At 41.2% G+C, this 13,198-nt stretch overlaps 1 protein-coding gene across 1 annotated transcript; it reads right to left on the reverse strand.

The window, feature by feature from the left end:
• Nucleotides 1-2,947: 2,947 nt before the first annotated feature.
• On the reverse strand, nt 2,948-12,907 carry LOC146699568 (uncharacterized). The gene is made up of 8 exons (XM_085472617.1): nt 12,748-12,907; nt 12,375-12,476; nt 11,208-11,308; nt 10,412-10,522; nt 10,250-10,342; nt 6,895-7,062; nt 3,667-3,780; nt 2,948-3,261 (listed from the first exon to the last, which is right to left on the reverse strand). The coding sequence occupies exons 1-8, from the start codon at nt 12,905-12,907 to the stop codon at nt 3,193-3,195; spliced, it is 918 nt and encodes a 305-aa protein (XP_085328743.1). The 3' UTR covers nt 2,948-3,192.
• Between the last annotated feature and the right edge of the window lie 291 nt (nt 12,908-13,198).

A 13,198-nucleotide genomic window follows, 5' to 3' on the forward strand; every position in this document is an offset into this window, starting at 1 on the left:
TATCATATGGACTAAAAGCTAAAGTTGTTGCCACTGTAACGGATAATGCATCCAATTTTGCCAACGCATTGAGTATGTCAGCCCTGTGATCTGGAGTCTGAATCTGAAAATGAAGAAGGTGATGATGAGGAACCGACTTTTACTGATGTAATAGAAGCTCTTTCAACCACATCTGGTGATGCACAGTTTATCCTCCCTCCATACTACAGATGTGCATCGTACACAATTAACCTGATTCCAACAACTGATGTTGATAAACATCTAAATTCCTGTGCCGACACCAAGGCCAAGACAGGTAGGAGTAGCATTGCAAAATGTTCTGCTCTTTGGACTAAAGCAAGTCGATCAACATTAGCCTCTGAACAGGTGGAGGATGTCAGCTGCAGGAAGCTAAGGGTGCTCACATCCACAAGGTGGAATTCCCTGTATGAGGCCATTTCCAGAATCATCACAATTCCCTTGAATGAACTTAATCCCCTGTGTGTAAAACTGGGAATTAAGTGCCTTAATGAAAGGGAGTACCAATTCTTGAAAGAGTACTGCACTGTGATGAAGCCCCTGACAGCAGCTCTGGACATCTTACAAGGGGATGAGTGAACCTATGGGGCTTTAAGGCCAACACTCACAAGTCTGAAGTCAAAGACACTTGCCCTGAAAGATGACCTCTCGAGAATGACAGCCAGCCTTCCAATTATTAAAATGATAGAACAAGAGTCCAAATATTCATCTCTTGGTAAATATCAGGGATATTGATCATCATTAATCATGAATATTAATCATAATATCAACAAAGTCTCAACCCAAATTAAATCTCAGACGGTATTGATAGCAGATACAGTGGGGCAAAAAAGTATTTAGTCAGCCACCGATTGTGCAAGTTCCCCCACCTAAAATGATGACAGAGGTCAGTAATTTGCACCAGAGGTACACTTCAACTGTGAGAGACAGAATGTGAAAAATAAATCCATGAGTCCACATGGTAGGATTTGTAAAGAATTTATTGGTAAATCAGGGTGGAAAATAAGTATTTGGTCAATAACAAAAATACAACTCAATACTTTGTAACATAACCTTTGTTGGCAATAACAGAGGTCAAACGTTTACTATAGGTCTTTACCAGGTTTGCACACACAGTAGCTGGTATTTTGGCCCATTCCTCCATGCAGATCTTCTCGAGAGCAGTGATGTTTTGGGGCTGTCGCCGAGCAACACGGACTTTCAACTCCCGCCACAGATTTTCTATGGGGTTGAGGTCTGGAGACTGGCTAGGCCACTCCAGGACTTTCAAATGCTTCTTACGGAGCCACTCCTTTGTTGCCCGGGCGGTGTGTTTTGGATCATTGTCATGTTGGAAGACCCAGCCTCGTTTCATCTTCAAAGTTCTCACTGATGGAAGGAGGTTTTGGCTCAAAATCTCACGATACATGGCCCCATTCATTCTGTCCTTAACACGGATCAGTCGTCCTGTCCCCTTGGCAGAAAAACAGCCCCATAGCATGATGTTTCCACCCCCATGCTTCACAGTAGGTATGGTGTTCTTGGGATGCAACTCAGTATTCTTCTTCCTCCAAACACGACGAGTTGAGTTTATACCAAAAAGTTCTACTTTGGTTTCATCTGACCACATGACATTCTCCCAATCCTCTGCTGTATCATCCATGTGCTCTCTGGCAAACTTCAGACGGGCCTGGACATGCACTGGCTTCAGCAGCGGAACACGTCTGGCACTGCGGGATTTGATTCCCTGCCGTTGTAGTGTGTTACTGATGGTGACCTTTGTTACTTTGGTCCCAGCTCTCTGCAGGTCATTCACCAGGTCCCCCCGTGTGGTTCTGGGATCTTTGCTCACCGTTCTCATGATCATTTTGACCCCACGGGATGAGATCTTGCGTGGAGCCCCAGATGGAGGGAGATTATCAGTGGTCTTGTATGTCTTCCATTTTCTGATGATTGCTCCCACAGTTGATTTTTTTCACACCAAGCTGCTTGCCTATTGTAGATTCACTCTTCCCAGTCTGGTGCAGGTCTACAATACTTTTCCTGGTGTCCTTCGAAAGCTCTTTGGTCTTGGCCATGGCGGAGTTTGGAGTCTGACTGTTTGAGGCTGTGGACAGGTGTCTTTTATACAGATGATGAGTTCAAACAGGTGCCATTCATACAGGTAACGAGTGGGGGACAGAAAAGCTTCTTACAGAAGACGTTACAGGTCTGTGAGAGCCAGAGATTTTCCTTGTTTGAGGTGACCAAATACTTATTTTCCACCCTGATTTACCAATAAATTCTTTACAAATCCTACCATGTGAATTCATGGATTTTTTTTTCACATTCTGTCTCTCACAGTTGAAGTGTACCTCTGGTGCAAATTACTGACCTCTGTCATCATTTTAAGTGGGGGAACTTGCACAATCGGTGGCTGACTACATACTTTTTTGCCCCACTGTAACTATCCATCACAGTTATATGATGGATTACGCAGTAAAAATAGAAGTGGGCTGAAAGGTCTATTGTGTTCTTACTTATTCAGTTTGTGTATCATGTTTTTGAAAAGTAACTAAGTAACTAATTACTTTTTAAAATAAATAATCAGTAGTGTTGTGATTAAATTTTTGGAGAAGTAATCAGTAACTAATTACTTTTTTCAAGTAACTTGACCAACACTGGTCTTATCTCAGTGTCTCTGCACCCTCCTGGCCTCTGATGGCCCTCAAACTTTGTTGCAGGCTCAGTCTCTATTCTGCCTTTGCTCGCTGCTCGCTGGACCTCTGTTTTCTCACTTATTGTCATTGCCGCTGGGATTCCGTTCTGCTGTGATGGGCCGTCGGCGTCTAACCACCAAATACCTCAAATTAAATTCTGTACTTAAATAAATCATGTTCAATTCCTTCTAATGATCTCTCTCTGCACTGAACTGTAAGCAACATTAATGATGATGATACACCTCTCCATACATGGATACATTTTTCAGCTTCAGTTTATTGATTCTTTGGATCTTTCAGAGCTGCAAAGCACCTTAAGTGTCACGGCAACATAAAGGTAAATCTGGAGTACTTTTATTCAATAGTAAGAAGATTACATGACTAACAATGTTGACCCATCACTCCTTTGAGCGGAACTATCAGTCACTTGTGTAGAGCTTGGATGAGGGCAGGGCAGAGCCATTGCTGCGGGTGGGTTCAGGTATGTGGGCAGAGTCTACGTGGAAGGATCCTGTGCCGTCACTGAGGCAGTTCCGTAATGCTGATTGGTGATGGTACATGGCATCTAAACAACAAAAATGTCAGTTATTAGACACTAAAATAATTTAAAGCTTATAAAGCTTTATTAGTTTAGTCATAGGTCAGGTTTGCAGCAGGGGGACACTCTCAGCTAGTACTTAATGAACGCGAATGACGCTAAACGGGTAAAATAAAGAATTCCACCTGCCTTTGGACAAAACATTTGATTTTAATTTCCAGCCTGGATAAAACCACTCTTCTTCCTTCACTTTTTCTCTCAATTAAGATGATTTTGATCAGAATACACTAGCATGCTATTAATGCTTGCTGACTGGTAACATGGATTTAGGATGGGTCATCTTTAAATTGGCTACACAGATAAATATTAACTTCATTATTTATTAGGCAGGTGTACAAACTGGTCTGAGGAGGACTCTGCAGATGGACTCACCTGAAATGTGGGATTGTAACTGCCATTAGAGTCCCCTACTCCTAGACAAATGCCACACAGGCTCAGCTCAACCAAGCACAGCATGGCTGAAAATCCCCAAAATAGACTGTTGAACTGAAAGAGAGAAAAACAGGCTTCTGAAGTTTCCTCACCTTAACTAAAAACTCGAAACTGTTTCTACCGCAAGCTGGTGAAACACCTGTTATCTCGGTACCAAAGACCTCTGGAGCTGGTTCACATGCCACATTCACCTGTGCTCTGAATTCACTGTGGTGAGAATAAGGCACGACGGGACCACAGATCTGTGTTTTGAGACATTTCATTGAGCACTTCTCACCACAACAACAATTTCTTTTCTGTCTGCTCTTTTCTAAATTAAAAAAATATGAAGAATTTCTTTCCCCCTCCTCAATCCACTTGGCCCGTGAACGCACAAAAGCTCCTTCTGCTTTATTTAGGTAGAGCTGATCTAATTTAGTTTGCAACTCCATAAGTTTACTCCTTTCTTGGATATTTAGATCATCTTTACTACAGCAATAAGTAATTTCTTGGAATAATTTACATTCATATTCTCTTTGCTTTTGACTTATGTTTTTACTGAATTGAATACTAAATTCTCTAATTTTGAATTTAATGAATTCCCATTTACTGATATATCCTACAATTAGATGATCAGCCATAATATCTTTTATAATTTTTTTGACTATGTTGCAGTAGTCTTCATTTTGTAAAAGTTTGGCATTGAACTTCCAATAACTTCTTTTATTTGATTGTCTAATTTCCGATTCTAAGCACAGTTCAATAAAGCAATGATCAGATAGAGGTGCATTTGACATTGCAACTTTTACAGTGTGGCTAAGAATGATGTCACTTCCTAGCCAATAGTCTATTCTAGACTTACAAGCTCCATTTGGTTTAAACCAGGAAAAGCTCTTAATTCCTGGATTTCTTACTCTCCAAATATCTGTCAAATTGTTGTTTATCAAAAAATCTATAATTAGGTTATTTTTTTGTGGTCTACCTGTCCTTGGGGGCCATCTATCAGTCCATTCATCAGGAGTCATATTCCAATCACCACCCATTAAAATGTATTCTGTAGGGTATCGACCTTTAAGTTCAAAAATATTTGAAGTTATATCTTCTAACATAATTTTATTCTGACTTTCATTATTATATCCATAAACGTTGACTAAAATGAAAAACAAACTTTCAACTCTCATTACAGCAATCAACCAATGACCATTCAAGTCAGTCCGTTGTATTACAAGATCCCCAGGAAAGTTATTGAATAAAATCGCTACACCCCCCGACCTCGTTGAGCCATGGCTAAACAGGATTTTGCTGCCCCATTGGTTTGACCAAAAAGATACATCACTATCAGATAAATGAGTCTGTTGTAGAAAAATACAGTTTGATTTTTTACCTCTGCAGTACAAAAACAAGGCTTTTCTTTTAACAGATTCTCTTAAACCCCTAACATTTAAAGAACCAAAACAAATGTTAACATTCAACATGAACTATAGACAGAATATCACTCACCACGTGAGAAAAAGAAGAAAAAAAAAAGTACTAAATGCTGAGCTCCTCAGACCGCGAACAAGTTTCCACTATTTCAGTTTTTGTCATTTTTAGTTCTCCTGTCTTTCCTCAACTTTGCGTCCATCAATGAAGGCATGTGGACCACGAAAGTAGGCTCGTTTACCCGCACGTCTTGCTTCCTCCACCAGAGGCCGTAGGCGCTGTCGATCTTGTATGTCCTCCTGCGGCAACATCTCTGCGAAGCTGATGCCTTCTTGCTTGCAGGTTGAAGAGTCTTTGGTGCGCCTCCACAATTCTTCTTTAATTCGCCTGTGTGAATAGAATAATGATGTTTCTGTTTCTGCCATCAACTCGTTTCCCTAAGTGATGGACAATATCAACGGCCTCTTCTAAGTTCAAGTCAGGGGCAATCTTCTGAAGCATTTGCAAAACCTTCACTCTAATGTTTTCATCTTTGTCTTCCTTCACCCCTTTCAGCTTTAAGCACCACCTCATTCAGTAGCGCTCTTGTTCTCTCACTCTTCTTTTCAAGTCTTCATTTTCTTTAAGCAGCTGTTCATTCGCATTTGCCAGTTTAACAACTTTCAGTTTGCAATCGACTATCTCTGCAGCATTAAACTCTACAGCCTTAATCAAGCTGGCAACCATAGCTGCACTTTGTCTGTTTTGTTCCTTGATATCTTCCAGTTGTACTTCAAATTTCTTCTTCCCAGAATGGCTTCAAAAATAGTTTTATTGGAGATATCATCTTCCTTCTCTGAAGATTTTGTTCTCTTCTCCTCTGGCGGTTGTTTTGATGGAGTTGGCGGCGCCGAGTCTGCTCCCCGTTCTCGCTTGTTTAGGCCCACGTTGGCAGCTTCAGTGCTAGCATAGCCATGGTCACTGACTTTAGCATGCGAAGACGTCTTAGCATTGGGGTTTGACGACACAAATTGCAGCTTTGCATTCTTAATAACCTTTTGGGCATCCATAGTTATAGTTCGAGTGGAAGGAGAATAAAGTTACTTAGCAAATTTTGCGGTCTTTCGGAGCTCCTGAAAAAACACAACTGTTCAAGCTGCCATCTAGATGGCACTGTCCTCTACAGGCATCTGGATAATTTAGTCACAACACTGGAGGGTAAAATAAATACTACATAAGAGGCCATGTTAGTGAACGCTGGGAAAGAAGACTGTAGTAAAAGTGATGATGGTTTTCTTTCACCTTGGTGCACCTAAGGCATGATTCAACCTGTTCAGTCATTCCAGTATGCAGGGATCATTTAGATGTTAGTACACTGTGACTGCATGAAATCCCTTTTTCTAATAACCAAATTCTATCCCTCCTTTATCAAACATACATTTCAGCTCTTACACAGAATAACAGGGCTGCTTCTGCGCCACACAACCACTGAGTGACGTCTGTCCTTCAGATGCCCTGTTAGCTGCTTCTTTTTACATGGATGTTACTGGCAGCAGGTCTGTAGTTTTCTAAATCAGAACGATGTTCAATGCTCCTCTGATTCTCCTGTCTTTAAAAACTCCCTCATCTGAACACAGAGCACTGAAGCGCTTTCTGAGAATCTGGTACCTGCAGAGGAGGTGTGACCACAATCAAGATCCACCCCCCAAAATCCTTCAGCAGCTTTGATCAAGAGGCTGAAATCAGACGTGTAGAAGATTTTGTACAATATAAAACAAAATGTCTTACCATTTCATAGTTGTGAGTGAATGACCAGTCGGGGGTACTGGTGTTCAAGTAAGAGCTACCATAATAATGATAAGCATAATGTGGCCAAAAGGCTTCCAGGATGTAGATGATGATGGCAGCAGCTGAAGTAACTGCAGCAATAACATTGGCTCCCAGAGCGCCTCTCACCTGCAGAGCACAAAACGGGTCAGCACACCTGGAAAACCTGGCAGCACCTGAAAGGCAGATTAAACCTGTAGAAACTGCAGCTCACCAGAGTCACGGGACAGTGTGGAGACTAGTTTTAGAACAGATGTTAGAGAATATTTAATCCTGAAAAAAGTACATTTAACCACTTTATTTAACATTGATTATAGACCTGTGTCCTAATGATGGGACAGCTTTCCTTTCTGCTTCACATTAACTTTATAAATACAGAAATGGAGCTCTTTTCCAACCTGACTAAACAGAACTTTTAATCGTTTTCCTCTCAGTCACACTTTGATGCTGTCAGTCTGCTAATATTGTACTTTCATCTGACTGGTGACCTGCCCGTGGTATACTCCATCTCTCACCCTATGAGAGCTGGCAAGGGCACAGCCTTGACTCTGAATTAGAGAAACGAGTTTGAAGCCTAATCTTGAAAGTAGAGATAGTGTCTGTCTCCTGAATCCAAACTGGAAGCTGGTTCCACAGAAGAGGGGCCTGAAAACTGAAGGCTCTGCCTCCCATTCTACTTTTAAATACTCTAGGAACAACAAGTAGGCCTGCAGAGCGAGAGCGAAGTGCTCTAATAGGGTGATATGGTACTACAAGGTCATTAAGATAAGATGGGGCCTGATTATTTAAGACCTTGTATGTGAGGAGCAGGATTTTGAATCCTGGATTTAACAGGAAGCCAAAACAGGAGAAATCTGCTCTCTCTTTCTAGTCCCTGTCAGGACTCTTGCTGCAGCACCCTGAATTTTACTTGATATCGGATCGGAAAGGAAATCAGTGGTATCGCACATCACTAGTAACCATGTTTCTGTAAGGCAGAGTAAATTTGTTGGTCAATTATTAAGTCATGTACTAACAGAGACTTGGAGGAGAGAGACCTAATATTTAATAACCCACATTTCACTGTTTTACTCTTTGGTTCAGATGTGGATACTTTATTGTTCTTTCGTTGTGATTGTTTATGTTTAAGTTGTTTGTTGCTGGTATTTAGTTTGTTTTTTGTCTGTTTGGAAGCTGACACAGTCTCTATGGAGATGGGTTTTGGGGGGGTAGCAGGAGGAGAGAAGCTGCAGAGAGGCGTGTAAGACTGCAACTCTGCTTCCTGGTCTCAACCCTGGATAGTCATATTTTGGGGGGTTTAATAAATTTGGGCAGATTTCAAAACATGTCACTCCTGGTCTGATTGGGGACCAGGGGTCTCACTCCATGATCGCAGGCTAGTTTGACTTTACGAATTGACCATAAAGTCATATTCATCTGACAATCTTAATCACACTCTAAGTTCTTCTCTCATTTCTCTGGATGTGTTTGCTCTCCTTGTCTACAGACTAGAGATGGACCGATCCGATATTACATATCGGTCTGATACTGACCTAAATTACTGGATCGGATATCGGAGAAAAATAAAAAATGTAATCCGATCCATTAAATATCACGAAAGCACCTCACAAAACTTGCAACACGCCGTAACTCGCCTCAGAACGTTAGCACGTCGGAGCAGTATGCATCACGTGATAGAGCGGCTGTGGCATGGGGACCTGTCGGTGCTCTGGATAGCATGTGGAGCTTCGCTAGCAACCCGGCATTTCATCTCCGACAAAGTTATCCCCGAGAGAAGTAAAGCAAGTGTGTAAGTCCATCTCTGAATGTTTGTAAAGCATTCCTGCGTTAAGCTTAACAAACGATATATGGAGCGACTGCCTCTTCTTGCTGCTACTTCAATCATGAAACTGATCAATGATCAGCTGATCGTCTCTCCTTTGTTTTTGGCCCACTTTGCACCAGAAAGAGGAAACCAGCGGCTGAACAACAGCAGCACGTTTAAGCTTGATAAGCTGTTGTTAGAATTTATTTATTATTACTTTCTACTCGAGGATCTTTTTCTACGTAGCTGACGCTGGTAACTGTGCAGGGGCGGATCTAGCAAAGTTTAGCCAGGGGGGCCGATAGGGCATGAACAGGGAAAAGGGGGCACAAAGACATACTTTTCTTTCTTATTCTCATTTAAAATGTCGAGCTTTTAATAAATAATTATCTGACACCCAAAGTTTTAATTTGATGTAAAATGAATAGAAGTCAATTACTGTATATAGTGACTGTTAAGTCTAATATATATACCCTAGTAAGCTGTAGTACTTTTTCCTTTGGGAAGGTACCATCTGTGCAGTCTGCAATTTTGTTGAAGAAAGATGTTGAATCTATTTAATATTTCTTGAGAAATAACTTATTTCTGTGCATTTTTTTCCACACTGCATCAAATTAAGGTTGATTACATCGATTAAGCATCATGAGGTGGAGCGTGAGGGGTGGTTCCCTATTTTTTATTTATTTATTTTTGTTGTTGCTGGGAGTTGGAACCCTATTAGTTAGATTGCTTAATATTTACACTAAGTACTCTTTAAAATACCAGAATAGGGAGGATGGTGTAGGTTTAAGTTTATTAGATTGATCAGTATTGCTGAACTATGAAATATTTTTTTTTGCATACAGATATAACAGAATAGCTTTAGTGTAGTTGTTGTTTTAAACTTGAGTATGAACTTATACAAAATGCAGCAAGATATTTAAAAAACAGTTTTGTTGGTTAAAAAACACTATATCGGATTCATATCGGTATCGGCAGATATCCAAATTTATGATATCAGTATCGGACATAAAAAAGTGGTATCGTGCCATCTCTACGACAGACATACTCAAGTACCATTTATCTGGTTTGTTTTCCATCACAGGTTAGAGCCTGGTTAGGAAATGTGTTTCTTTCCACTGAAACTTTAGAGTGGGTAGCAGGTCATGCAATCACTGTAACAGTGTAAGAGTTCTGAAGAAACTCTAATGGATGGATTATCAGACCATCTCAGAAAGATCAAGGAAGAACAGACCAGGTATCTCCAGAAGCTGAAGTCCAAAATAATCAGTCACTGGAAAGTGAAATACAGCATTTATGGGACTGAACTGACTTTGTTAACTGAGCTGTGATATTATCGAGTTGTTTGGCTCTAAAAATTCACAATGAGCTATGGCCTCATTTTGTTTTTACTGACTGGATTTCAGTCAAATTACACTAAATGTTAAATTTCTGTTTCCTCGGTTGGAGAAAAATCAGGTCGAGCCTCACTCCAGTGTGTTCCAGCAGGACTACAAATTTGCAGAGACTCACCTGAAGTACAGGTATGGTGATATCACAGAGATGAGTTCCTGATCGTCTCTCTGAAGTCCCATCATATATGTTCATACATCCAGCTATGATGAACTGAAAGAGAGAGCAGTAAGAAGTCTTAGCTGACTCAGTTCAATTCAAAGACCCTACAATAATACTCACCAACACTGGTCCCCAGATGTACACCAAGGAATCAGACACCACACCTTTGGACCGTGTTGCCCTCAGGATCCCAAAGACCATGACAGTCAGAGCAACCATGATCTGAATCACCTGCAGGAAGACAAAGTCTCAGAGGAAACATTCAGAGCCTTTGGCTCATTCAGCCTTTGTGAGAACAAGTGATGCCAAAGATGACGTACGTGACTAGACACAGCATTTTCAGTGGACAAACGTTTCATCAAGAAGGGACTTCTTCAGTCTCAGCTGACTGCAGGTTTCCAACATTATAAACAGTACATTTGCTCAATGACTGAAACTAGCTCCACTGAATGAGCAATGGGCTGTGAGGTCAGTTCCTTGATCATTAATATGGAAATTGTCACGACTATTGATCAACAACTACTGATCAAAAACCATTTATCAATGGCCACGAGTACCATTCAACTTTCTGCTGAGAGGAAGTTTGAACTAACACACCAAACATTTTCACATGCAGATAAATGGGATAAACTTGTTGGTTATCTTTAAAAGGTAACGAGTCTGTATTCACATTTAGCTTGTCTTCTGGACATTATCTTTCTGAACTTTAATTTCCAACAGAGATTATTTTCCGAGGCGATCCAAAAGCCTCTGAGGACAGACGTCCTCTGTCATTAAAGTCAGCTGAGAGATCGACAGCAGAGCAGCAGCGTGGTTGTGAATCACATGCCTTCAGCATCCACAGGTTAAAGATCAGTGGTTTAATCATCTCTGTCTGGATTCAATCTGACCCCATCAGGATGTAAAGGTGTCTCACCCCCAGTGCCGGCAGTTGCTTTCTGGTGATGCTGTGGTCCCGGCGTAAAACTACGACCACGGTGCCCGATGCCGCCCCTGCTGATGGAGATTGCTGCATGTCTGAGCTCACGAGAGTCACAGCTGGTAGCAGATAAACTCTGGGGTGGGTCTGCCCTGACGTCAGCTGTCTGACTCATTCCTACTGCTTTTTTCACTGGATGCTCGCTCCTTCAAGTGAAATGTCTGACTAAGGCTGGTCTTTCTATGTTTATCCCAAAGAAAGGCTTTTTACTCACTTGAGCTTCATTTTTGGTAAACATTTATTTATATTTTGGCACATCGGCCATGAAAATGATCCAGTACAAGCTGTTTGCCGTTCCTGCAACAGTTTTCTATAGCAGGTTTCTAAACCAAAGTTATATTAGTTTTATATATACACAATACAGTATCGTCAACAGCACCAAAAAGTAAAACAGTGAAATGTGAATTATTAAACATTAGGTCTCTCTCTTCCAAGTTTCTGTTAGTACATGACTTAATAACTGATCAACAAATTGATTTACTCTGCCTTGTGCTGGAAGTGCTGTTCAGATCTTTGCAAATCTAATCTGTACAAAGCAACACTGGATGACTTTGGAAAAGAAAATAATGCTCAGGTTTCTAGCAGATTGCTGCAGACATGTTTTGTTGAGCTCACTGTTTTTTTCTGTTTTACTCAGACTCACCATTTCATCATATTTCATACATACATTCATACATATCATACATACTTCAGCTCTTGTAGGCTTGTTTCTTTTACACATAAAATCGTAGAATGTGTCACCGAGCAGATGTTGTTCTGATCAGGTCTTTAAATGTCATCAGCTTCTTTTAGATGCATCAAGTCCCAGAGCAAACTGGAAATGAGAGAAAAATCAGGACTGATGCCAAACAGGATGCTGCTCTGGGCAAACCTTCGGTCTGATTCAATTATCGATAATGACGTTTGGGTCCATGTTGTTCTGCATCCTGTTTACGCCCTAGCCTAGAGGAAACCAGACAGCAACAATTCTCACTGCGCTGTTGTTTTACAAGACAATCTTCAAATTCTATCTTAGAGTTGAATTTGTTGGCAATATCACTGCTCTCTTCCTTCAAAAACATGCAGATCTCAACTCGCAGATCAAAGACCTGGACAGCACCTTACCACGTGACAGCCATCGGGACTTGCTGTGATACAGAGCGGCCATGTGGTCGCATAGTGGCGGAGAAATCTGGGCTTTCTCAGGTCGTGTGATGATGTACTTGACTGTGACAAAAATGAAATCAGTCATTACGTCCCTCAGCTCAGGCCTCAGCTGTTTAGATGCCAGTGCTTTGCGGTGTATCATACAGTGCATCCACTGCACATTGGAGGAGACCTCGTTTCCCAGCCATAAGCTCCCCACACCGTCCTCAGTGATTTTAAACAGTTTCTCTGCAGTGGCTCTGCCAGGAACTTGTTTGCAGAAAAGCAATTCCTCCCTCATCTCATCTCCATCAATTAATCTGACATGTTATCAGTAAGCAGTCTTTCTTACTGTCAGTGGCTTCATCCATCTGCATAGACAGGCGGCTGTCACGCACCTTATCATTAAGCGGATCCTCTATGTCCTTTGACATATCATACATGCGCCTGCCAATGGTACTATTGGCCAGAGGAATGGCCTGTAGTTTGCTGGCTGCTGTGTCATCAATCATAGTTGAAACCATATCCATAGCACAGGGAAGTATTCATCCCTCTGCAATTGTGTGCAGCTTTTTACTCTGTGACACTCGGTAGGCAACTTTATACCAGCTGAGCAGAGCATTTGCCGGTGTTCTGACAAAACGTTGTACCTTTGTGTAAATTTATAGTCATGTCTATCAATCAGAATATACTGCCTTACGTGGTTTATGCCTCCATCGTACATATCTAAAGGTAGGAGGCTCTGATGCCAAATCACACTATCAAAACGTGCTTCCAGCACACAGTCATCTAATGTTAACACA

Source organism: Copadichromis virginalis, linkage group LG11 (genome assembly GCF_057382275.1).
Source record: "Copadichromis virginalis isolate Kocher_CV1m ecotype Utaka linkage group LG11, C_Virginalis_male_GT1.1, whole genome shotgun sequence".
NCBI classification, from domain to species: Eukaryota; Metazoa; Chordata; class Actinopteri; order Cichliformes; family Cichlidae; genus Copadichromis; species Copadichromis virginalis.